The 25,743-nt window shown below is 41.2% G+C and overlaps 1 protein-coding gene across 1 annotated transcript in view; it reads right to left on the reverse strand.

Annotated features, from left to right (window-relative positions):
- The window catches only part of LOC127576130 (von Willebrand factor A domain-containing protein 3B-like), a 123,762-nt gene extending 99,294 nt beyond the window's left edge, over positions 1–24,468 (reverse strand). The window contains exons 1-5 of the mRNA XM_052026517.1: positions 24,318–24,468; positions 19,236–19,327; positions 16,000–16,250; positions 2,960–3,119; positions 2,092–2,261 (exon numbers count right to left, since the gene is read on the reverse strand). Coding sequence (XP_051882477.1) covers positions 2,092–2,261; positions 2,960–3,119; positions 16,000–16,250; positions 19,236–19,327; positions 24,318–24,468 — 824 coding nt within the window. The remainder of the gene's footprint in view (positions 1–2,091; positions 2,262–2,959; positions 3,120–15,999; positions 16,251–19,235; positions 19,328–24,317) is intronic.
- Between the last annotated feature and the right edge of the window lie 1,275 nt (positions 24,469–25,743).

Genomic DNA, 25,743 nt, shown 5'->3' on the forward strand with positions numbered 1-25,743 from the left:
ACAAGACTCTTCTGTCTAGAAGGATCATACTTTATCCACATACATAGATGCACAAAGAACTTATGTCCATGCAGATAGATACACTACAAACTTCATAGAAGTTTATTTCCTGCTAACTGAGTCCATGGCATAACACTGGGGATATATTCTTTTGCACACAACATTCTCGCAGCACCCAACAACAACCAATATGCCTTGATCAGAATCTGGCCTATGAAACTAAGAACCACCCTTTCATTAGGGAGGTTTGTAGAAACCTTGAATACCCTCATGCAATGGTTGCAATCAATTCAAAGTCCCAACCAATAAAATTTATCTTAATTTTTAAATTGGTAAAGCTATGCACTGGCTTTTAGTTCTTTTTATCTAATTACAAAATGTGTTTAATTTTCCTCTAGCTGCCGAATAAAAGGAAACACTCACCAATATAACTTGTATCATTTTACTTTTTAAGATGTTTGTGAGATGGATCTGTGCATTAATTAATAGCTCTTAAGATCCAGGTCATAGGTAAAATAGGCAGCTTACACATCAAGATAATTAATCAGAAGTCTAAAGCCTTTAAGTAGATTGTGTCATAGCATTATCATTCAGCTTAAACTAAAATAGTTACTCATGTTATACTTCAAAATGTAATTAACTTAAAAACATACTAGTAATTTTTTGAAGTTTTGTAACACGAGTGAATTGATAATTATTTTTCAGTTGACAATACATTCAGCTGAGTATTTAATGATTCAGCAAGCCCTTTTAATTTATTCTGTACTTGGACTTGCTGGCTTTATTTGGACAGAATTGGTCAATTATGATTTAGGCATGACAGAGTGAAGGAGAATACTATTTGCTTACTCCTCCAACTACAAACTTCAGAGCTCCACTAATGATGATCATAGAAGAGATTATAACTCAGAGTGTTCCACCATGCCAAAAGAACCAAGTATAATCAAAGTCAAAGTCGAGTTTATTGTCATATGCACAAGTACATGTGTGCACAGGTGCAATGGAAAACTTACTTGCAGCAGCATCACAGGCACATAGCCTCACAAGAAAAGCACAAATTTAACATAAATTATACACAATTGCTGGAAGTAAAATCAGGAAAGGGTGGAAATACTCAATTTCAGGGTGGACACCGCACGGCACATCACGAAAACCAGCCTCCCTTCCATGGACTCTGTCTACACTTCTAACTGCCTTGGTAAAACAGCCAGCAAAATCAAGGACCGCACCCCCCCCCCCCACCACCACCACCAGGCATTCTCTCTTCTCCCCCACCCCCCAATCTGGCAGAAGATACAAAAGCCTGAAAGCATGTACCACCAGGCTCAAGGACAGCTTCTATCCCGCTGTTATATGACTAATGAACGGTCCTGTTGTATGATAAGATGGATTCTTAACCCCACAAACAACCTCATAATGGCCTTGCATCTTATTGTCTGCCTACACTGCACTCTCTCTGTAACTGTAACACTATATTCTGCATTCTGTTATTGCTTTTCCCTTGTACTACCTCCATGTACTGATGTAATGAAATGATCTGTATGGATGGCATGCAAAACTAAGTTTTTCACTATACCTCGGTACATGTGAGAATAATAAACCAATTACCAGAACTGCACACAGTACTCCAGATGTGGCCTAACTAACGTTTTACACAATGGTAGCATAACATTCCAACTCTTGTACTCAAATGCTTTGGCCAGTGAAGGCAAGCGTACCACACGCTTTCTTCACCACACTGTCTATCTATGTTGCCACTTTCTGGGAAGTATGTACTTGTACCCTTAGGGGTCTCTGTTAAATAACACTACGCAGGGCCCTGCCATTCGCTGTGTATGTCCTGTCCTGGTTTAACATCCCAAAATGCATCACTTCGCACTTGCCCGAGTTAAATTCCACCTGCAATTCCTTTGTCCGCTTTCCCAATTGATCAAAAACCTGTTGTAATCTTCACAATTCTGGTGCTACCTGCAAACTTAGGCATTTCAGAAATAAAACAAAATCTGCAAAATGAGGCTTCCATTAATATTCCAATGATCAATAAATCCAGGCAGTGTCATTAGGAGTTAATCTTGCTGTTTGTTGTCCTACCTTCCTGCAGTGCAATGAGCCAATTCTTTCAGAAACCGGACTGTTGCTTCCTCTTTTGCATCGAATGATATGATGTGGACTGGACAGGGGCTGTTTGCCAGCTTCTGACGCAAAATCTCCCTCATCCCCTGAGGACCATCACCAGCAGCAAAAAAGTAAACGGCTTCAATCTGCACAAAAGAACATTACAAGTATTCCACTGTTTTTTTATATATAAATGAACAAATACAGGAAGAGTGAAATAACCAGTCTATTCCAGTGGTAAGCTCATGTTCTCAACTCAACGGACTCAGCAAGTTCCAAGGGAAGATATTTCTTGCCTGTAGTTTTTTTTACATTTCCTCATGTATTTATGTTCTGACTTTATCTGGTAAAAAAAAATTGCTTGTCTTACTTCCCCAGTTATGTTGGCACTGCAGCACTTCACAGAAATACATATCAGAAATTAATGAACAAACAATGAAGAAGAGTTCACTATCCTAATGCCTAAGTTCCCCTATAAGTTTCCAATGTACAAGGCCACGCGCCAAAACTACTAATTCATAAAATCTGCTCCACTCTATATAAGATAATATGGGTAATGTAAATTGTTCATGTATTTTTCCAATCATGATTATAAAGTTAACTACTGTTCTTTTACAATCTAGTAATATATTTTATTAACTTTATACTGGCAGCTCTGGAGCAGAAATAAACAGTTAAAATCTAAAACAGTTAAAATGTAATTCTTTTTACAGATAGCAAATGTGATAAGAAGGACGCTTTACCAATAACTAAAATAGTTGCATTTCATTCAATGCCTACAAACACTTTAAGGTGTTTCAGAAATTAGCATCTGCTTGTATCTATAAAATGCACAATGGCTCACAGTCTTATCACTTGTCGCTTGCAACACAGCCTCCACCGAACTTGTCTTGCTGGTAGCTGGCATATGGCAAAGATTTCCTATCCAATCGACTGCTGAGACTATTGCCTGAGAACTAACAGGAACAGCTTTGTCCTGCCACATATCCATTTCTTCAGCAGCCCTGTAGAGCATTCAAACCAAGAAAGCAAAGATTAACTATTTGAGCACTGAATTAACATCATACTTAAGCTTCTAAGACTACCAAAATATATTCTTGTGGCCTCATCTATGGCTACATTTTGTTTTCCTTTGTAATTCTATTCACTCATTACCTGAATTCAGAAAATGCACCCTCAGTTTTAACTTCCCATCTCTGATGATATCAGTGAAGGAGAAGGGTTAACATCAGGACTATGCTCATGACACCCACTGCAATGTTAACTCCCAGGTTTTGAGGGCCATCACCATAGCCTGGTGAGGAGCTTCACAAGTATGTGAAGGACAATGTCTAATGATGCAATACCAATTCAAACGGAAAGTTAACTTGGGATCACTAAGTGCCTCTAGGCGTCAGAGTTACCAGAGGTGGTCTGGGGAAACGTGACCATATGAGGGCAAGACAAAGAAGCAAAGTTCATTTTGTATAGTCTCCTGATGGGCCAGAAAGTGCAAAAAATCATGGGACTGCTAAATGCATTAAATAACGGTCAATGGAATAAAGTTAGGAGATGAAGCATAATATGGAGTCACAACAGCATAAGAAGCCATGCAGCCTATACAGCCCTTGCTGTAAATCTTGGGCATATCCTGCACCAGGTGTTATTCTGTGAGCCATGATCCCCTTTGCACCAGCCTTCAGCCCTGTCAACACACTTTTCAACATTCACCATAACAAAGGTGTGTGCTGTTGCTTTGGTTCCCCAGTGTAAAATCCCATTGCCGCTCAGCTGTTACCTTGGCATTAGAGTCAGGGAAAGAGTCAGCTCAGGCCATAGTCATTGTGGCCAGGAGTTAAAATGTTCTGGGCCTCACATCAGCATCGTCATGGAGATATGCTGCCAACCCGGCGTTAAATTATGCCATTACTCACCTGCAAATGGCGTGGTGTTAAAGTGCCAGTACTTTATTTTTTAGCATTGGTAGCACCAATTAGCATTAAACAGCAGTTTCAAACACAGAATGACAGGTCCCAGATAAATCATTCCAAAGGCTGCCGTCTCATTTGCTCTCAGTGTTATTGTTCAGTCATTTCTTCCCATTTTCTTCCATTCCCAGTAATATATTCTGCTTCCTTTAAAATTATCCTCAGATGCTGAATATTAGATCAAAAGAACCCCCTTGCCAAGAAATTCATCCCTGGATGAGTACTGCTAAATGCATTATATGATGGTCAATGGAATAAATTTAGGAGACGTAATTCAATGCACTGGCACATGCTTAGCACTGAATATCAAGTCACCTCCCTATGTGATAAGAACGAATGATAGGAAGGGGTGAAAACTAGTGAAATTCATCACTACCAAACTGTCCTTCACCTTGTGGGAGAAAAATGCATAGCGACTGCTAAAGCTATAGGTCATAGCACACTGGACTTGGCTCATGGTCCAAACCTGATGCTGGCAATGGGCGGACAGACCGAGGTGACTGTCCTTACTCAAGAAGTAGCACTGTCAGCAAGCATCAACTAAGTCTCAGGTGACAGATTCTGAGGCCTCGTCCCCATTTTGCCCTGATAGCTTTTTGACAGCTCGCTGCTCTCAGTTCAAAACAAGTTCAGTAGGAGTTAAGTCATTGTTAAAAATAAAAATTATTTCAATATATTAAATTAAAGCTCCTTAAATTACCAGGAATTAATTCAATATTTTAAGAGAAGGATCAATAGATAAAACAATTACCTGCACTTGCCTTTCCATTCAAGACTGGTGATCCCATTCAATTGAATGGGCTACACTATTTACGTTAACCATTCCTGGCGTAAAGCTGTTTCAATGCAAAAGGCACAAAATCAGCTATGTCAGGAGAAAATGGCCAAGTGTTCCCTATGCAATGGCCATGCAGATATGAGAATGGCTCAGCCTCATGCATCGGGTCAGTTGCCAGTAAAGGGTCAGCCACACTCAACTCAATCAGAACAGGAAGAAATGTGTAACAGAACAAAGAAAGCACTGGGAATCAACACAACAGACCATGAACGTCACCTGGTTAACTCACATTCAGGAGGACTCTCACATTTTAATCAGCAGCTTCTCGGTTTAAGCTCCTTCTAGGATGTGAGCATGCAATCCAGGCTGACACTTTCATGGCAATGCTAAGTGAATGCCGCTTTCTTGCAGCTTCCAGAAGATGAGATAAAAAAAACTGAAGCTTCATCTGCCCAATCACACGTACTTAAAAAAAACCCTGGCATTTTTCAGAGAAAAAAAACAACTACCAGAGCATAGCTAACACCCCACTGCCTCAAACAGAATAATCATCACCTCAGTTCCTTTGCTGTATGTACATATATAATCATGATAAGGTACCTACCTAGTGAACTTACAACAGAGGACTGCTTGCATGTTAAACAGTGATAACCGCGTGCAATGGACAGAGCTAAGCCACCTCACATCCATTGGACCAGATTGAATTTTTGCAGATCTAACACGTCCAGTTGTGAATGGTGGTGGACAATTAAACAGCTAATGGGAGGAGGAGATTTCATAAATATCCCTTTCCACAATGTTGGCAGGGCCCAGCAAGTAAGTGCAAAAGGCTGAAGCATTCACAACCATGTTCAGGTCAGAAGTGCTGAGTAAATGATCCCTCTCTGCTTCACGGCAGCATAGCGGTTAGTGTAACGCCATTACAGCGCCAGCGATCCAGGTTCAATTCCCGCTGCTGTCTGTAAGGAGTTTGCACATTGCCTGCGTGGGTTTCCTCCGGGTGCTCCGGTTTCCTTCCACATTCCAAAGACGTACAGGTTAGGAAGTTGTGGGCATGCTACGTTGGCGCTGGAAGCGTGGCGACACTTGCAGGCTGCCCCCCAGAACATTCTACGCAAAAGATGCATGTCACTGTGTGTTTCGATGTACATGTGACTAATAAAGATATCCTATCTTATCCTCCTGAAATCTGAAATTTCCACCATCACAGGCCGGTCTCCAGCCAATTCAATTCACTCCATGTGATCCTAATAAATGGCTGAGATCAATGGAGTGTGAAGTCTACAAGACCAGACAGCATTTCAACTGCAATACTGAAGCAGGATTTCAACCCAAAACGTCGACAACTCCTTTCCTCCCACAGATGCTGCTCGACCCACTGAGTTCCTCCAGCAGATTGTTTGTTGCTCAGATTCCAGCATCTGCAGTCTCTTGTGTCTCTAGAGTACTGAAGACCTGGGCTCCAGAACCAGCTGCACCTATAGCCAAGTTGTTTCATTCAGTTAAAACACTGGCAATTACCCAATAATATGGAAAATTGCTCATGTTGCCCCATTCAAAAAAGTTGGACAAATCTCAAACCACCCAATGAGTCTACCATCAATCATCAGCAAATTGCTGGAAGTCAGCATTAACAGTGGCATCAAGCAACACTTACTCACTGGTAGTCCACTCACTGATGCCCAAGTTTGGGTTTCACCAGAATTACTTGGTTCCAGACCCCATTGCAGACTTGGTCCAAGTATGGATCAAAGAGCTAAATTCTAGAGGTGAGGCAAGACTCACTGCCCTTGCCATCAAGGCAATGTTTGACCAAGTGTGGCATCAGGGCACCCTGGTATAGTCAATGGGCATCAAGGAGAAAATATTTCACTGGCAGGAGTCATACGAAGGAAGGTGATTGTGGTTGTCAGAGGTCAATGATCCCAGCCCAAGGACATTGCCAGTGTTGTAACTGAATGAACCAACTTGGCTATAGGTGCAGCTGGTTCTGGAGCCCAGGTCTTCAGTATTCTAGAGACACAAGAGACTGCAGATGCTGGAATCTGAGCAACAAACAATCTGCTGGAGGAACTCAGTGGGTCGAGCAGCATCTGTGGGACGAAATGAATTGTTGACATTTTGGGTCGAAATCCTGCTTCAGTATTGCAGTTGAAATGCTGCCTGGTCCTGTAGACTTCACACTGCATTGATCTCAGTGCAGAGGTTCCTTGGGCCCGTCTCCTTGGCCCAACTATCTTCAGCTACTTTATCAATGAGCATTCATCATTGTCAGATGTAGCAAATCATCAGTTCAAAGATGATTGTGCAATGTTCCATTTTATTTATAGCTCTTCAACAAATAAAGCAGCCAAGCCTCCAAGCGGCAAGACCTAAACATCACTCAAGCATGGGTAGATGTGGCAAGTAATATTCATTCCACAACAATGTCAGGTACTATCCACCTCCAACAAAAGACAATCTAACCACCGCTTGAAATTCAATGCCATCACTATCACTGAATCTTAAGTGGACCAGCCACATAAATACCGTGGCTAAAGAGCAGGTCAGAGGATGGATAGCCTGTAGGAAATGACTCACTTCCTGACACCCCAAGGCATTTCCACCAGCCACAACGCACAAGTCAGGCTCATGAGAAAATACTGTCGACTTTCCTGGGTGGGTGCAACGGCAACAATTCTAAAGAAGCTTGACACCATCCACTTGATCAGCACCCATCCACTATCCTAAATATACATCCCTTTGGCTACAATATGGACCAGCTACAAACTGCATTCATAGTCTGACAGTATCTCCTAAACCAATCACCTCCACCACCAAGGCCAACAGCAGCAGGTGCATGGGAACACCACCATCACCCAATGGTTCCTCTCCGAATCACACATTATCCTGACCTGGAAACATATCCCTGGTCCCTTGTTATCAACAGGTTCAAATCCTGCTATTCCCAACCCAGCAGCACTGTTGGAGAGAATGCCTACACCAGTAGGACTGCAGAGATTCAGGAAGAAGGCTCAACATCACCTCCTCAAGGGCAATTAGGGATGAGAAATAAATGCTAGCCTTGCCAACAATGCCCACATCTCATAAAAGAATTTAATAAGATGTGCTCCATGCAAAATGATTTACATGTCTGCAAAACACTAACAACATTTCCAACTAATTCATTGTATGTGAAATAATTTGAAGTGTTTCCAAGAAGCTTGATGGGGCACAATATAAATGCAAACCTCTGTTTACTAGAGACAGAGCACAAGCCAATACACTGTTTTATGATTCAAAATTTATGTCATATCAATGACCTTTCCATGGTAAAAGACAATTTAGTAACACAAATGCAGATGATTCCTCATAAGACAACATACATGGCACCCAAATCACAAAGTGCAAACAACAAGGCAGCAACGAAATTAAGTAACTGCTTAAACATATTGAGGCAAAAATATCTCCAAACAAACAACAAACCAGAAGCTTACTGTAAATGCTCCAACACAAACAATACACAGAGGGTGCTATACTCACTGGGATTAACTCACGTCAGTGAGCCTGGTGTTAGTTTATGTTGATGCTGTGTTAGCATCAAGACTGATACTTTCCACATGACGGGAGTTATTGTAGAATTTTAGGCTTAGCCATTCTTCATGCCATTAAAAGTATGCTGAAGAATCATTGTGTCGAACACCAAGGGAAATACCATACGTCTGGGACTAAGCCAGTTCCAGGAGGATCATTGGGGGAAGATTGATGGTCAAGGGCCCAATCTGAACCTGGGTTTTGGAGATGCTGGAGGTCAGAACCTGAAGTGGGGAGGAACCATGAGAGAGGAGCCTGGGGTGGGGAGGAGGATACCCAAAATTTGCAGCCTGGGGATCAGAGTGGAGTCAGAGGAGGCCAGTGGAGAGGGGATGGAAAGGGGACTGTCCAGAAATCTGGTGATTGGTGCCTGGAGTGAGGAGGATTTTTCTGGAGATCTGAACCTATTTGTGGAAGTGAGACTCCAGTGATCAGGCCCAGAATGGTTGCAGGCGGTAAGGGGGAGGGAGTCAACTTAAGCTGAAAAATTAAGCAGGGTCCAACCTAGTGAAGGACCCTAATGCTGGGCTGGGATCTTGTCTTAGAGACCTCACTGAAGCCTCTTGAAGCACATGGTTAATCTTGGGATGACCAAGGTACCTGCTCTCAGAACAATGCAGTCTCATTCCCTAGGAATGGCATCATCCCATGTGGAAATCGTGTAAGCCCAGCATCCTATGTGTTTTATTATCCGCTCTGCAAACATGTTCTGCCACCTTCAGAATTGGCCCACTTAAGACTGTACTATTTATGATAGAATTTCTCTCTTCCTTCTTCTAGTCTAAAGGTATCACCTCACAAAAGGTCACCGTTAAAGTTCGTCTGCCATGTGTCTGCCTCTTTTACCAGCCCACATCTTCCTGAAGTGTAGTGTTTACTGCACTTCCAAGTTTCATATGATTGGCAAAATTGTGCCGTAAGTTCCAAAGACCAAGTGGTTAATGCTCATCAAAAGCTGCAGCGACCATACCAACATACAAATTAGGAGCAGGAGTAGGCCACTCGGCCCCTCAAGTCCATTCAGCCATTCAATAAGATCATGGCTGATCTGACAGTAACCACAATTCCACATTCCCACCTCCCTTTGAAAAAGAGAGTTCCAAAGATTAATGACCCTCTGAGAGATAAGAAATATCACTTTGTCCCTACTTAAATGTACAACACTGTATTTTAAACAGTAACTCTTGTCCTAGGTTCTCCCACAAAACAAAACATCCTCTTGACATCCATCCTATCAGAATCAGATTTATTATCACTGACATATGACATGAAATTTGTTGTTTTGCAGCAGCAGTACAGTGTAAAGACATAAAAATCTATAAATTACAAAAATAAAAGAAAAAGGGAATAATCAGATAGTGTTCATGGGCCATTCAGAAATCTGATTGCGGAGGGGAAGAAGCTGAATTGTTGAGTATGGGTCTTCAGGCTCCTGTACCTCCTCCCTGACGGTAGTAACGAGAATCCTGTTCAGGATTGAACTTGTTATTCCGGCATGAATCAGTTGGGCCACAGGGCCTGTTTCCATGCTGTATAACTCTATGACTCAATGTTTCAATGAAGTCCCCTCTCACTCTTCTAAATTCCAGCAAATACAAACTCCAGCCTGCCCAACCTTTCTGTCCGTTCAGCCATTAGTCTCCGAACTGCTTCCAATGCATTTATATCCTTCCTTAAAGAAGGAGACCAGTACTGTACACAGTACTTTAAATACCGGTGCCCTATATAATTGGTAGCATAACCTCCCTATTTTTGTGTTCAATTCCCTTCACAATAAATAATAGCATTCTGTTGTGCTTCCTAATTACCTGCCATAACTGCCTTTTGTGAATCATGCACTAGGACACCCAGATCCCTCTGCATCTCAGAGCCAGTGATCCTAGTAATGAATCTTAGAAGAAAATAATTGCTGTTTAATTCCCTTTAGACCCCTCTGATTTTCCCCTTGGGCCACTTGCAGATCCATATATACATTCATGCTTTGACATCACAGAGATGAATAATTATGCCAAGTCATATGTCTAACATTGCTTCTCAGATTACTGACAATAATGAAGATGTCTGCTGGAGATGATTCATATTGCTAAACTTGTCAACCTACAGGGCTCTTTTCTGGGAAATACGAGATGACTGGCTAATGACATGGCAGGAAAGCAACCTTTCACTTTCATAAGTTTTGGAGGATCACTGAAACAAGGAAGCTGTAAATGGGGGAAAAAAAACAAGGTCTTCTGACAAATGTTAAAAACTGTAAGATTGAATAGTTTAAAAGGCAAATGGTATGAAAGTTGAATAGTATAAATAAAAATTTTACTTCTAACTCTCTAAAGGCAAAATCCTGCAAATGTCAGAAATCTGAAATGAAAAATATGCTAGAAATATTCAGCAAGATCAGTGGAGCTAATATTTCAAGTCGGTGATTCTTCCACCTGAAATAGTAATTTGCTTCTCTCTCCATAGACTTGTGGAGCATTCACACTTTTAGTTTTATTGTGGTTTGAATTCAATTCTCTCTCTTCCATTGGTTCCTATTTTTCCCCACAGCCTCCTTAATTGCAAGGAAAAGTCTGCACGGCTTTGAAATGCTACTAGAGTTGGGGATTGTATAATTCCATATGAATGACTTTGGGCTCTGCATAAGCAGAACCAGCTACATTTCTTGCTAAGAACTGAAGCCCCCCACTCACAGATTCCATTTATATTTTGGTTTCACAAATTCTGTAACCCATAATGCTCACAGTAGACAAAGTTGACGGTTTTCATTGAAATACAACAGTTGGTGCTACTGTTTACATTTTCCTTAGACTTGTCATATATTGAAGATGTATCGGTTTACTGAGATACAATGAAAAGCTATTGTTTGTGTGTCATTCAGACAGACCATGCCATACACAAGTACATCGAGGTAGTAAAAAGAAAAACAGAATGCAGAATATAGTGTTTCAGTTGCAGAGAAAGTGCAGCGCACATAGGCAAATAAAGTGCAAGGCCACGACGCGGTCGATTGGGAGATCAAGAGTTCACCTTTTAGCATATGAGAGGTCAGTTGAAGAGTCTGATAACAGTGGGATAGAAGCTGTCCTTCAGACTGGTGCTCTCAAGCTTTTGGAGCTTCTGCCCGACGGGAGAGGGGAGAGAATGACCGAGGTGGATCATATCCATTCTCTCTCTTGGTGGACAGAATCCACTTTGAGACTCTAGGGGCACTTTGGTCCCAGGGGATGGAATTAAGGAGAATCCTTGTAATGATATTCCTTGTGGCAGGCAGCAGGGAGACCACTGTCAGCAATGGCAGGCCATTATCGGATTTGTCTCCTTTCTTGAAGATGGTCACGACTGCAACATCTTTTAAATCCCCTGGAATGCTTTTCTCTCCCTTGATGAGGGAGATCATATCTTTGAACTAGAAGCACCTCTCTGTCATATTTCAGAATTTCAACAAGTATTTTGTCTGCTGCAGAGGCATTATGATTTGAGCTGTTGGATGGCTTTGGCAATCTCTTGTCAGCCTGGGTAGTACTAAGGTTGTAGAACATGGTGTGCTGTGAATAGAGGCAAGGACACGCATGTCTGGCAGAATCTCAGTTGAGAAGATCTTCAAAATCTTCCTTCAAGCAGGTGCTAACTGCCTCTTCTATGGAGGATAAGTCTTCCTCCATTCTCTCAGCCAGATGGGGTCTTGGGTGTTTGGTCCACAAACATCTTGACAGATCACGATTACCAGCTAGTTGCTGGATCTCCTACACTCTTTTACTTACCAGGTAAAGTTTTTTTGTTGTCTTTCAGCCTTCAGACACTTGTGGATTTTTTTTCTCTCTTAATACACGACGTTAGTGTGCCTTTTAAAACTCAATAACAGAGAATATTATTTTCAAAATATTTATGACAGGACCTAATTGCAAGCAGCTTAAATTCGTATCACATGATTTTTCTTGAAAACGCTGGAGAAGATTACAAACAGCACAGCTTTCAGGGTGGTGTCCAAAAATACTACTTCTGTGCACAAATCCCAAATTTGCCATCAACTTCGTGAGAAATGCAGCAATCAGGGATAATTTCATAACTACTTCAGCATCAGTCTGGCTGTACAACTGAGAACTCCATTTTGTTTAATTAATCAAGTGAACATCTAACCTCAAGACTCTTAAATGGACCTCTTGTGCAATAAAGATGAATTCTTGATCTCACAATCTACCTCATCATGGCCCTAGCACCTTATTATCTACCTGCATTACTGTAACTTGCTGTAACTAAATGTAAAACTATATTCTGCATTCTGTTATTGCTTTTCACTTGTACTACCTCAAATGCACTGATGTGATGAAATGATCTGTATATATGGCATGCAAAACAAAGTTTTTTTTACTGGATCTGGGTACATGTAACAATAATAAACCAATTACAAATTAACAAGTCCTGCGTATAAGAATTTTCCATTTTCAAACATACTCAATGCATAATATAGACAACATTAGCAATTTATTAACACATCAGTTTGAAGATTGGCCCCAAATTTTCAATCAGCAACAATGCAACGACGCTTGCCATTCCGAGTCTGCTGATTTTCAGAAAGAGCCGTTCTAAGATGGCACAAAGCTTTTTATCCAGAGCTTTTATTTTACACTGGTAATTACTAATGGTGGAGCTTAAGGTGATTGGCAGACCACTTCCTTACTGCCATTCAGATAAATGGATGCAGGTCATTGGAACAAGTTCAATTCAGCATGATACATCTAGGATTTATGTGTAAGATGATTTTCAATATATTCCTATATTGATCAGCCCTGTCTTTAATGTGCCCTTAACCCATTAAAAAAAATGAGTATATAGTCTTAATGGGAGCTTAGCAATTCAGTCCAAGGCAAAAATTAATCTTCCCTAGAGTGAAATGGACTGTTTTATTTGAAAGTAAGCTGGAATCAATAGAAGAAAAAAGTTCAATGGTCTAATGACTTCACTAGCTCAGTTTTCCACATTTACTAAACACAGGGCAAAATTGGCTGCACTGTTTTAATAAGCTGGTTAATAAGTTTAGATTAAATTTATAGGTCTATACTTTGGCTAATCTGTTTTAATCTTTCGCCCAGTGAACACTACCAGGGTCATAAGCAAAGAACTCAGGTTTAAAAGTCTGTCACGTGCTCGACATCAATTTTCAGCCTTCCTCTCTCTAGAAAACCCACATATTGTTAAAACCATGAACTGTGTTCATTACCTTGGAGTTACACAGAGAGCAGAGGGCCCCAGTGGGCCCACAGGCCTTTTCAACCATTTAATGAAAATCACATTTGATTTGTGACCTAACTCCATACTACTCAGCTTTATCCCATACCTCTTGATCTCTTTGAATGGCAAAATTATCAATCTCAGACTTAAAATTAACAACTGATAGAGCATCTGCTGCTGTTTGTGGAGGAGAATTCAAAACTTACACTACCCTTTGTGTGTGGAATTACTTCCTATTTTGACTCCCAAAATAGTTGGCTCAGAATGTTAGACCATGTCATCTCATCCTGGAGTTTCCTACTAGTGGACCAAGTTTTCATCTATCCCAACAATCTCCCTTAATAACTTGAAATTAAATTCCAGCAAATACAACCTTGGTCGCATAATCCCTTTTTAACTTAACTCCTTGAGTTCAGGCATCAATCTATGCTGCCTCCGAGACCAAAACACATTTCCTAAACTGTGGCATAGAGAGCTAAACTTTGTAATGCAAATAGAGTCATAGAAAAATACAGCATGGAAACAGGTCCTTCAGCCCAACTCGTCAATGCCCACCAAGCTAGTCCTATTTGCCCACATTTGGCCCATATCCCTGTAAACCCCTCCTATCCATGTATTTATCCAAATGACTTTTAAATGCCATTATTGTACCTGCCTCAACTACTTTCTCTGGCAGCTCGTTCCATATACACATCACCCTCTGCATAAAGAAGCTGCCCCTCAGGTCCCTTTTAAATCTTTCCCCTCTCACCTTCAACCTATGCCTTCTTGTTTCTGATTTCCCTTTCCCTGAGGAAAAGACTGTGTGCATTCACCCTATCTATGCCTCTCGTGATTTTATACACCTTTATAAGATCACCCCTCAGTCTCCTACAGTCCAAGCCTGCCCAACCTCTCCCTATAATTCAAGCTCTTTGAGTCCTGGCAACATTCTTGTAAATATTGTTTGCACTTTTTCCAGCTTAATGACATCTTTCCCATAACTACGGATACTGCAGTGTATTATCTATCCACTTACAAATCATACAGCACAGAAAGTCCACTCTGCCCATCATGCCTGTGACTGTTCTCTGAAATTGTTACCAAATTAGTCATGTTTTCCCATAGACCTACAGTTTTTTCACCATTCAAAATGTTATCTAAAATTACTATTGAATATGCTTCCACTGGCCACCCTATCAGGAAGGGCATTCCAGACCACGGCAGCTCACTGGATTAGAATATTGTTCCATTTTCCTTCTGATTCATTTGTTGTATTTTGTGGTAACTGTTTCCTTTTATTGATCTTATCAAAATCCTTGTTAATTTTGAAGACCTCTATCAAATTTCTCAACTTTCTCTGCTCTAAGAACAACAATCCCAGTTTCTCTGGTCTCGTAAATCCCTCAACTCTTCTCCGAGCCCTCCTCAAAAGCTTTCACATCCTTCCTGAGTGTACTGGTACTGGTTTATTATTGTCACTTGTACCGAGGTACAGTGAAAAACTTGTCTTGTATACCGATCGTACAGGTCAATTCATTACACATTGCAGTTACATTGGGTTAGTACAGAGTGCATTGATGTAGTACAGGTAAAAACAATTACAGTCCAGAGTAAAGTGTCCCAGCTACAGAGAAAGTGCAGTGCAATAAGGTGCAAGGTCAGTGCTTTTTTGTGGAGAATAAATTTGAATTTGCATTATTATAATCTTTAACGATGCCTCTTTTGATTTATGCCACTTCAAGATCTATAGTTGGTCACTTATTTTATTCAGTGTGTGTGGATTTGGTCCTTAGCCAATGCCATCAATGGTGTGAAAGGTTAGAAGGCCACAGGAAACATAATAAATCAGCATCTCAGTAGCAAAATAAAAAGGTTATCAATGCAGAATCTCAAAAAAATAGCAAAATCACTACTCAACATTCCAATCCAAGCCTCCTCTCTGTTAAGCAACATTTTGAGCCCACAAGCTGCTGGCCTGACATCCTATGGTTGGGTCATATATCTGGAGATGCTGTAGCAAGAAGACTGGCACTTGGTATCACCCGCCAATTAACCCTTTGTCACTGACTCTAGCATCACCTGTCTAAATTCGACCTGGTGAAATTCAACCTGCCGTGTCAGCAGTGATGCCTTTTAAATGGTCACGCGTTGCGCAAGGCAATTGGGCAGTCAGCCAGCCTGGAGCTATGGTACAAGCATAAATCTAGGGGAGAGTCAATGGGAATAAAATGGGTTAGGGTGGGATTAGTGTAAAAATAGTGCTTGATGGTTGGCATGGACTTGATGGGCCAAAGGGCCTGTTTCTGGTCTGTATGATTGTAAAACACGTTTTGGTTGGATAAACAACCCTTTCCTCACCTAATAAGGTTGATCTTTCCAATCAGTGCCACCTGTTCCTGGAGAACCATACGAAGAACATGGCAACAAAGATGAAACAGACTCTGAGACATTGGGGCAAAGTCTAAAACAATAGTGATGCACCGTTCCTGAATTACTCCAAAGAGTTGCCGGCTCCCACTGTTCAGCCATTCCAGCCGTTGCTGGTAGAATTTTATTGCCTTTGTTAGGGACACAACAAATTGCTGAAGCTGTTCTTTATTGGCTGTTATCTGCAAAGGAGAGCATAAGAATGTAAGAAATGGAAGCTCTGGAGCCCAGTCCCCTATTTATTAAGATCAAGGCTCATCTCCAACCAGCAATTCCATTTACCCACCTGATCACAATATCCCTTTATTCCCCTGTCAAGTGTCAGTTCAAGTAGATCCCTGGTGCCTAGCAACTGTAAGCAAGCTTGCAGCCAATCACATTTAAAAATTCTCAGGGGCTGCAAACCAGCAGGTGAAAAGCACTGCTTTTAGTGACGTTAAATTTTTTTTTAGACCACAAAATAAAGACTGGAACATACAAGCAAAATTTAAGTAAGAGAAAAATTATTGCAAGTATTTTTAAAATAAACAAATATTTCTAAAGTGTATTATGTTCTGACATAGTTGTCTAGGAAATTACAAACTGCACATTTAAAAATAATTTTTCAGACCAGGGAGGTTGCTAAACTGCTATTATGTCTTGGCACTCAATTAAAGAAAATCATTTACACCTCATGAAACAAAGGATAACACTTTCAGAATATCTGTAATTATTTGTGAAGGAGCAAGGAATCGCTAGCAGTAACTTCTCTATTTACATGTTTAACTATGCATGTGGACACTCCAGAAGCTGTTGTCAGTTTCACAGTGTAATGATGGCCAACACCACAACTTTGCTGTCATTGCAACCGTAAAACCATGCAAACACAGTTCAAATACAAAACACGTACAATTACTTTGGAGAAGGTGCGTGGAGGAAAGAGAAAATCACTCATTTATATTCCTGCCTTGATTAAGAGTCCAATATTCAACTATGATGAGTACAAAACAATGCAATTTACTGCCACATGGTGCAATATTCCTTCCAAGAAACTAAATGTTATTTTTGGTTCACAGCCTCGACATATGAAAGAAGTACTGCAGCAATAGCCAAAATAACAGAAATACTCTGACCGATTGGAAGGGTCAAGCAACTTAAAAAAGCGGAATGATTATTTCCACATCAAGTACCAATATGAGAAGCTCCTAAACAAGAGTAGCTCTCAACAGCAGGATTCCCACATAGACTCCAGGATAGAAGGTCACATCTGTTTTCAACATTGTCCTTCCCTTATGACCCAGCATCACATGGCCTAACTCTGCATATAATGCAAAATTGTCCTTTACAATTGCTTAGAGTTCGTTAAAGTATAAACCATTATAAGTGGTACCCATCAAGATATTAGAGCTCTTTATCCACATTGTCCTTGTAAGTGGGATAGGTCTGTAGTCAATTAATTCAACTGTTGGTTTACATAGCAGGTAGTGCAGCTGCCATACAACTCTAGCGACTGGGTTCAATCCTGACCTTCAGTGCTGTCTGTGTAGAGTTTGCAAATTCTCCCTTTAACTACTTGGGTTTGCGCTGGGTGCTCCTGTGGGTGGGTGGAGTTGATGGGCATGTGTGAAAGAATAGGTTACAGGGAAATAATTGAAGAAATGAAATTGGTGGGATTTCTCTGTGAGCTAGCATAGACTCAGTGGGCCAAATGGACTCCTTCTATGTCATAAAGAAACCTACAATATAAAATGTTATTGCTCCCTGGCCATTGAAACAATACTGGATGCATTCACGTTCCTTATCAAGGAGGTAGCTATAAGGCCTTTACATGTTGAAAGAACATAGGAAGATGTGTCTTTGGAGTACAGGACTATTATTTCTATTCATAAGCCTAAAAGATCAAAGGAGCACCTCAACCTGAAAACCCCAACACCTACCAGATGTTTTACAGTTGCTGCTGATATACCATGGAGTTTTAACACATTGAAGGGTATCCATAAAATGGGACTGGTTTTACACAATGTGTGATGAGTCCAAAAGAGTCTAATGGTCCCCAACTAAATCTGTGTTATGATTCATGGGCCCTACAAAAAGCTGGTGCAGAAGGCAGTCATTCAGCTTCACCTTGCTCCTGATGTGATCAGACTTGTTCACTTTCAGCCAGATATTAAAAAAACTGGGTGGTGGTATTGATTTGGTCAATGGCATCTGCCAATGCTTCCTGCATCTGTACATAAAATGGGCTTATTCCCTTATTATGTACCTCTTGCAACAAGACTTCCAAGCCCTCTACATCAAGCGGGAACTGATACCCTTGTCTCCACTATGATAATAATCCACTTATCACTACTAATTCAACTTTCAGAACAAGATAAGAGATCTCTTTATTAGTCAGATGAACAACAAAACACACAGTGAAATGCACGTTTTTGCGTCGAGTGTTCTGGGAGCAGCCCGCAAGTGTCGCCACATTTCCGGCGCCAACATAGCATGCCCACAACTTCTTAACCTGCAAGTCTTTGGAATGTGGGAGGAAACCAGAGCACCCGGAGGAAACCCACGCAGACACGGGGAGAACATACAAACTCCTTACAGACAGTGGCCGGAATTGAACCTGGGTTGCTGGCACTGTAATAGCGTTACACTAACTATTACACTACCACGCCTGCCTGTTTCTGATGACATGTTGCACTCTTTTCCAGAGTTTGTCACAAACCCAAGATATTTGGGCAAAAATCTGCCCATACCAGCAGCCAATTCAAACACTTTTGTTTTGGTCAGGATCACCAAATAGATGTCAGAAGGAAGGAAGTGAAAGAAGGTCAAAGTATTGCATTTTATTTACAACCAAAGTCAAGTAAGTAGAGGAATCCATTTTTAGGGGCTGCAATAACAAGATGAAGTGGGGTTAGAGATGTGAAATAAAAAGCTAGGAATGCTTAGCAGCATCTACAGAGAGAAAAAAAAGACAAATTAATGGATCAGATAGCCCAGATGTTGTCCCATCAACTAGAATTGTCAAGCATTTCTCTCCCTTTCCATCCCTGACTACAGAGCATTGAGTTGAAATAATCTTTGCTTCCCTTCAGATGTTATTTCTGCCAATTTCTCTCTTTAATTATCATACAGGATAATAGAAAAAGTTTCAGTATAAAAATTGCTTATTGACAAGTAATTGAGATACTTACATTGTAAATTCTACCATCTTTTCTCAAGTATTGATAAAACAAACCTTCACCATAACATGAAGACACAGACTTTTGCAACCTGCAGTCAAAATCTGTAACACAAATTAATATGTTTACCAAGAGAAAATCATTTATGTGTGGAACTATTTTAATATTCTAAACAGGTTACTAGCACAGTAAAGTGGCATAGTGGCACAGCACTGGCACTCCGGTCTCACAGCTCCAATTACCTGGGTTCAATCCTGACCTCTGCTACTATCTGTGTGACATTTGCATTGTGTCACTGTGGATTTTCCATGGTGCTCCATTTTCATCCCACATCCCAAAGCCACACTGGTAGATTTATTAGCTTCTGCAAATTGCCCTTTAGTGTAGGTGAGTGGCAGAAGGATCAGGGGGAAGTTGATGGGCATATGAGAGAGAATCTGATCTAGGGAAATAAGTGGAGGATAGGACTTATGGGAATGCATTGGGAGCCAGCATCAACTCAATGGGCTGAATGGTCTCCTTTTATGTCGCAAGAAAATATGAAAACATGAGAGCTCTTGGACATAAAAGTGTATCTGATCCTCTGAGGTGCTCACACTAAAGGGGCATTGGTTCCCAGGCTGCGATAGGAGACAAGGGAAGAGATTGCTGGGGCCCTGATGGAGATTCACAGATCACTACCCAAATTTGAGATACAGAATAAAGATTCGTTCTTATGGAATTTATGTGAAAAAAATACATAAATAAACACAAAATGTATACAGAAAACTGAACTAGTTTACCAAGGACAATGACCACAGGCTGCCGGTTTACAGCGGGAGGCCACTTAAGGGTTTTGTTTCTATTGATACGTGTATAACAATACTTCAATCAAACAATGAAGACATGAAGACTTTGGAACCAGGGAAAGTTAATGGGGATGTTGTGGGGATAGTTATTGCAGCATTGGAGGAGCTGGATGTCTTAAACCACATGAAGGTAGATAAATCTCCAGGGCCTGATCAGGTATATCCAAGAACACTGTGGGAAGCTAGAGAAGAAATTGCGGGAGCTCTGGCTGAGATATATGCATCACTGTTAGCAATGGGTGAGGTGCCGGAAGACTGAAGGGAACCAATGTTATGCCTTTATTTAAGAACGGTTGCAAATAAAAACTTGGAAGTTATATAACAGTAAGCCTACCATCTGTGGCAGGTAAGTTACTAGAGGAGATTCCGATGGATAAGATATACAAGCACTTGGAAAGACAGGTGTTGATTAGGGATAGTCTGCATGGTTTTGTGTGTGGGAGATCATGCCTCACGAATTTGATTGAGTTTTTTGAAGAAGTAACCAAGAAGGTCGATGAGGGTAGGGAGGTAGATGTAGTCTACATAGACTTCAGTAAGGCCTTTGAAAAGGTTGCTATGTAAACTTAGATCACATGGGATCCAGGGAGAGCTGGCTAATTGGATGCACAATTGGCTTGATGGTAGGAAGCAGAGGGTGACGGTGGAAAGTTGTTTCTCGGACTGGAGGCCCGTGACTAGTGGTGTGCCCCAGGGGTCAGTACTTGGCCCATTGTTGTTTGTCATCTGTATCAATGATTTGGATGAGAATGTACAAGGCATGATTAGTAAGTTTGCAGATGACACCAAAATAGGTGGTATCGTAGACAGTGAAGATGATTATCAGGAATTACAGAGGGATCTTGATCAGCTGGGTAAGTGCAGTTTAATTCAGATAAGTGTGAGGTGTTGTACTTTGGGAAGACAATAAGGGTAGGGCTTTCACAGCAAATGGTTGGGTCACGGGGAGAGTTGTACTACAGAGACACCTAGGAGTACAAGTACATAGTTCCCTGAAAGTGATGTCACAAGGTGATGAAGAAGGCTTTGGGCAGTCAGGGTATTGAGTATAGAAGTTGGCATGTTAGAAGCTGTATAGAAGCTGTACAAGACATCGGTGAGGCCGCATTTGGAATATTGTGTTCAGTTTTGGTAACCCTGCAATAGGAAAGATGCCATTAAGCTGGAAACAGTGCAGCAGAAATTTAAAAGGGCATTGCCTGGACACGAGGGACTGAGTTATGGAGAGAGGTTGAACAGGTTGGGATTTTATTCATTGGAGCATAGGAAAATGAGGGGTGATCTCATAGAGGTGCATTAAATCATGAGGAGCATCAATAGGGTGAATGTGCACCATCTTTTTCCCTGGGTTGGGGAATGAAGAACTAGGGGAGATAGGTTTAAGGCAAGAGGGGAGAGATTTTATAGGAACGTGAAGAGCAACCTTTTCACCCAGAGAGTGGACCATATATGGAACAAGCTACCAGAGGAAGTGGTTGAGGCAGGTACATTAACAACATTTAAAAAGTACTTCAACAGGTAAATGGATAGGAAAGGTTTAGAGGGATATGGGCCAGGTAAATGGGACTAGCTTAGATGGGAGTCTTGATTGGCATGGACCAGTTGGACCGATGGGCCTTTTTCTGTGCTCTGTGACTGCATTTCAACAGCCATTTCGAGTTAATTAAAACAACAACCCTTTTTCTTCAATCAGAATTCCCTTGCCTATAGACGGCACACCTGTGGAAGCATTACTGTTGAGAAAAAACTTCCCATAGGATCACATCTCTACTTATAACAAGGGATTCACTAGGAAAAAAGGATTCATGTTGCAGGAAATCACAATGCAGACAGCTTTCTAGGAATGTGACCCATCTGTAACGCAGCTAGACAGTATTTAAATCTTCAGTGGCCACAGGTGAGGTACCAGATGACTGGAAGACAGCAAACATGGCACCTTTATTCAAGAAGGGCAATGGAGTTAAGACAGGTAATTATAGGCCAGTGACTCTAATATCAGTGGTAGGGAAATTATTGGAAAATATCCTGAGGGATAGGATTAATCTATACGTGGAAAGACAGGGATTGATCAAGGATAATCAGCATGGATTTGTGGATTGGAAATTCCTATCTGACCAAATTAAACATTTTTTTTGAAGAGGTAACCAAATATATTGTTGAGGGCAGTGGTTTACATGGACTTCAGTAACGAGGTCCCACATTGAAGGCTGATCCAAAACATTAGAGCCCATGGGACCCAAGATAAGTTGGCAATCCAAAATTGGCTTGGTAACAGGAGCCACAGGGTGATAGTGGAGGGTTGCTATTGTGTTTGGAAACCTGTGACCAGTGATATAGATCATAGAAGACTACAACACAGTGCAGGCCTTTTGGCCCACAATGTTCTGCCAACATTTTATCCTGCTCTAAGATCTATCTAACCCTTCCCTCCCACATTGCCCCCCATTTCTCTATCATTCATGTGTCTATCTAAGAGTCTTTTAAATGACATCCCCTTTATACCTTCCTCCAATCACCTTAAAATTATGCCCCCTCGTGTAAGCCATTGTCACTCTGGGAAAAAGTCTCTGACTGTCCACTCGATCTATGCCTCTTATCATCTTGTACACCTCTATCAAGTCACCTCTCATCCTCCTTCTCTCCAAAGAGAAAAGCCCTAGCTCACTCAACCTATCCTCATAAGACAGTGATGTACCACAGTGACCCTTGCTGTTTGTTATGTACATTAACTATGTACATTAACTAATTAGATATGAGGAGCAAGTCTGCAGATGACATGAAATTGGTGACGTTGTTGATAGTAAGGAAGGTAGTCTTAGACCACAGAATGATATTGATCAGATGGCAAGTGATGCATTTCAGGAGGTCTAATAAGGGTAGGACATGAGTGGTAGGCCCCTAGGGAGTATTGAGGAACAAAAGGACCTTGGTGCACAGATTCCAATCATTCCTGAAGGTGGCAGTACAGGTAGGTAGGGTGGTGAAGTAGACGCATGGGATGCTTGCCTTCATTAGCCAGGAGAGACAAGAGGTTTTGATATAACTTTATAAAACATTGGTTAAGCCACAGCTGGAGTGTGGTATCCATTCCTGGTCACCACATTATAGGAAGGACATGATTGCACTGGAGAGGGTGCAGATGAGATTCTCCAGGATGTTGCCTGGGATGGAGTGTCTCAGTTAGGAGAAGAGACTGGATGGGCTGGGTTTATTTTCCTTGGCGTGGAAAAGGCTGAGGGGGGAACCTGACAGAGATCTACAAATTAAGAGTGGCAATAGACAGAGTGGATGACAGGAAATACTTCTCCATGGATACTTCGCCACGGAAGAGGTGTCTTAAACCAAAGGCGCGGGTTTATGGTGAGATACAAAAGGTTTAAAGGGGATCCAAGGAAGATTTTTTTCACCCAGAAAGCAGATGCAATCTGGACGCACCACCTGAGGAGGTGGTGGAGGCAGGTACTCTCATAACATTTAAGAAGCATTCAGACAAGCACTTGAATTGCCGAGGCATAGAAGGTTATGGAGCAAGAGCTGGTAAATGGGATTAGTATAGATAGGTGATGGTCAGCATGGATTTGGTGGGCTGAAGGGCCTGTTTCTGTGCTGTATGAATCTACGACTTTATGATTTAAAGGCAGCAAAATCTCAGATGGAAATCAAAAAAAAAACTGCAGATGCTGGAAATCTAAAATAAAAACAGAAAATACTGGAAAACCTCAGCAGGTCAGGCTGCATCTGTGGAAAGAGAAACAGAGTTTCCCTTCATCAGAACTGGGAAAGAGACCTGCAGCTTAACGAGCTTCTTCTGTCTCCTTCCCAGTTCTGGCTGTGGGTCTTCCACCTGAAATGTTGACTCTTTTTCTCTTCCCACAGCTGCAGCCTGATCTGCTGATATTTCCAGCGCCTTCAGTTTTATTTTAAGAACTCAGGTGGATGTTTTCGGAATACAGTGAATTTACAGCTGGTCCCACTCCTGCTGCTTCTCACCAAGTTCTACATTCAGGCTCCGCCCTCTCACACCCAAGGAAGAGACGGTACCCGAATTTCTTGGATTTCTATAATGAAGATTAAGCACTAGTCAGAAATATTTTCAATGCAGAAACCATAATTGCACACATCAACCTCTTTACTCGGTTTACTGCAAGCATCTACACCTTTCAAGTTACATGACAAGTTACCAATTAAGCAAATGCTTCACAACTATGTGCTGATATCATTCTATATACAATGAAGTAAACATTACCTTCTCTGTGTTTAAATCCAATCTGTGACAGAATTTGAGACAGAGTTAATCTGCTTCTCTTGAGCCCATGAAGCTGAAGCCATTTTGATGAAGGAAGATGCGTTTGCACGTCATGCTCAGAATGTGAGCTTTTCTGGTGAATTTTATGCATTTTCAGTTGCCTGTGGTTGAAATTATTAGTCATGCAAGTTAGTCCCTTATTAAAATCTTGTAATCTAATACAACAATAAGGCCAACCACTAAGGAATTCTTGTGGGCTATGTGCATTCCTCAAATTCCATTTTATATGATGTCATAGTACAAGGGATGTGCACAAGTTGGTTGCAACATCTCTTATTTTCCAAATTTATGACAAACAAATATAGCTGCAGGCTGTGGCTCTTGTGATGTATTGTAAAGTTCAATTTCCAAATACAACTTTTTCCAATGTCAAGACTTGTTTTTATTGCCCATTCCAAGCTACTGCCTTGAACTGCTGACCAGAGGATACTGCAGGAATCAATGGATACTGCGGGGATCAGTGCTTGGATCCCAGCTATCCAAAATATATATCAACGACCTGGATGAGGGAACTGAATGCAATACTTCCAAGTCTGCCAACAACACAAAACAGAATAGCATTGTGAGAGAGGTGCAAAGAGGCTTCAGGATCATTTAGACAAGTTGTGTGAGTTGGCAAATTCATGACACATGCAGTATAATGCAGGTAAATCTTGTTATACGCTTTAGCAGGAAAAACAAAAAGGCAGGGTGTTATTTAAATAGGGTTAGATGTGGAAGTGTTGATGTATAGAGTGACATAGGTGTCCTTGAAGATCAGTCACTGAAAGCAAACATGCAGGTGTAGCAAGCAGTTAAGAAAGGAAATAGTATGTTGGCCTGCATTGCAAAATGTTTTGAGTATAGAAGCAAGAATGTCTATATTATACAGGACCTTGTTGAAACCACACCCGGGGTATTGTCTGTACTTTTGGCCTCCTTTACTTCCCAGCGAAGGCTCACCAGAGTGATTCCTGGGACATTGCAACTGTTGGATGTGGAGATATTGGGTCAACTCAGCCTGTATTCATTAGAGTTTAGAAGAAAGAGAAGACATCTCATTAAAATGTACAAAATTCAGGAATGAATTGACAAGCCAGATGCAGGAAGGATGTTTCCACAGGCTGGAGATCTAGAATAAAGGCCCACAGCCTCAGGATATGGGGTAAGATATTTAGGATAGAGATAATTCTAATGCACAGGAACATAAGAAGCTGCAAAGAGTAGTGGACTCAGCTTAATATATCACAGGCATATCCCTCCCCAGTATTGTAAGTATCTACATGAGGCACTGCCTCAAAAAAAGCAGCATCTATCATCAAAGATCCCTGCCACCTGGGCCACGCCATCTTCTCACAGCTACCATCAGGCAGGAGGTACAGAAGCC

This window comes from Pristis pectinata, chromosome 11 (assembly GCF_009764475.1).
Source record: "Pristis pectinata isolate sPriPec2 chromosome 11, sPriPec2.1.pri, whole genome shotgun sequence".
NCBI lineage: Eukaryota > Metazoa > Chordata > Chondrichthyes > Rhinopristiformes > Pristidae > Pristis > Pristis pectinata.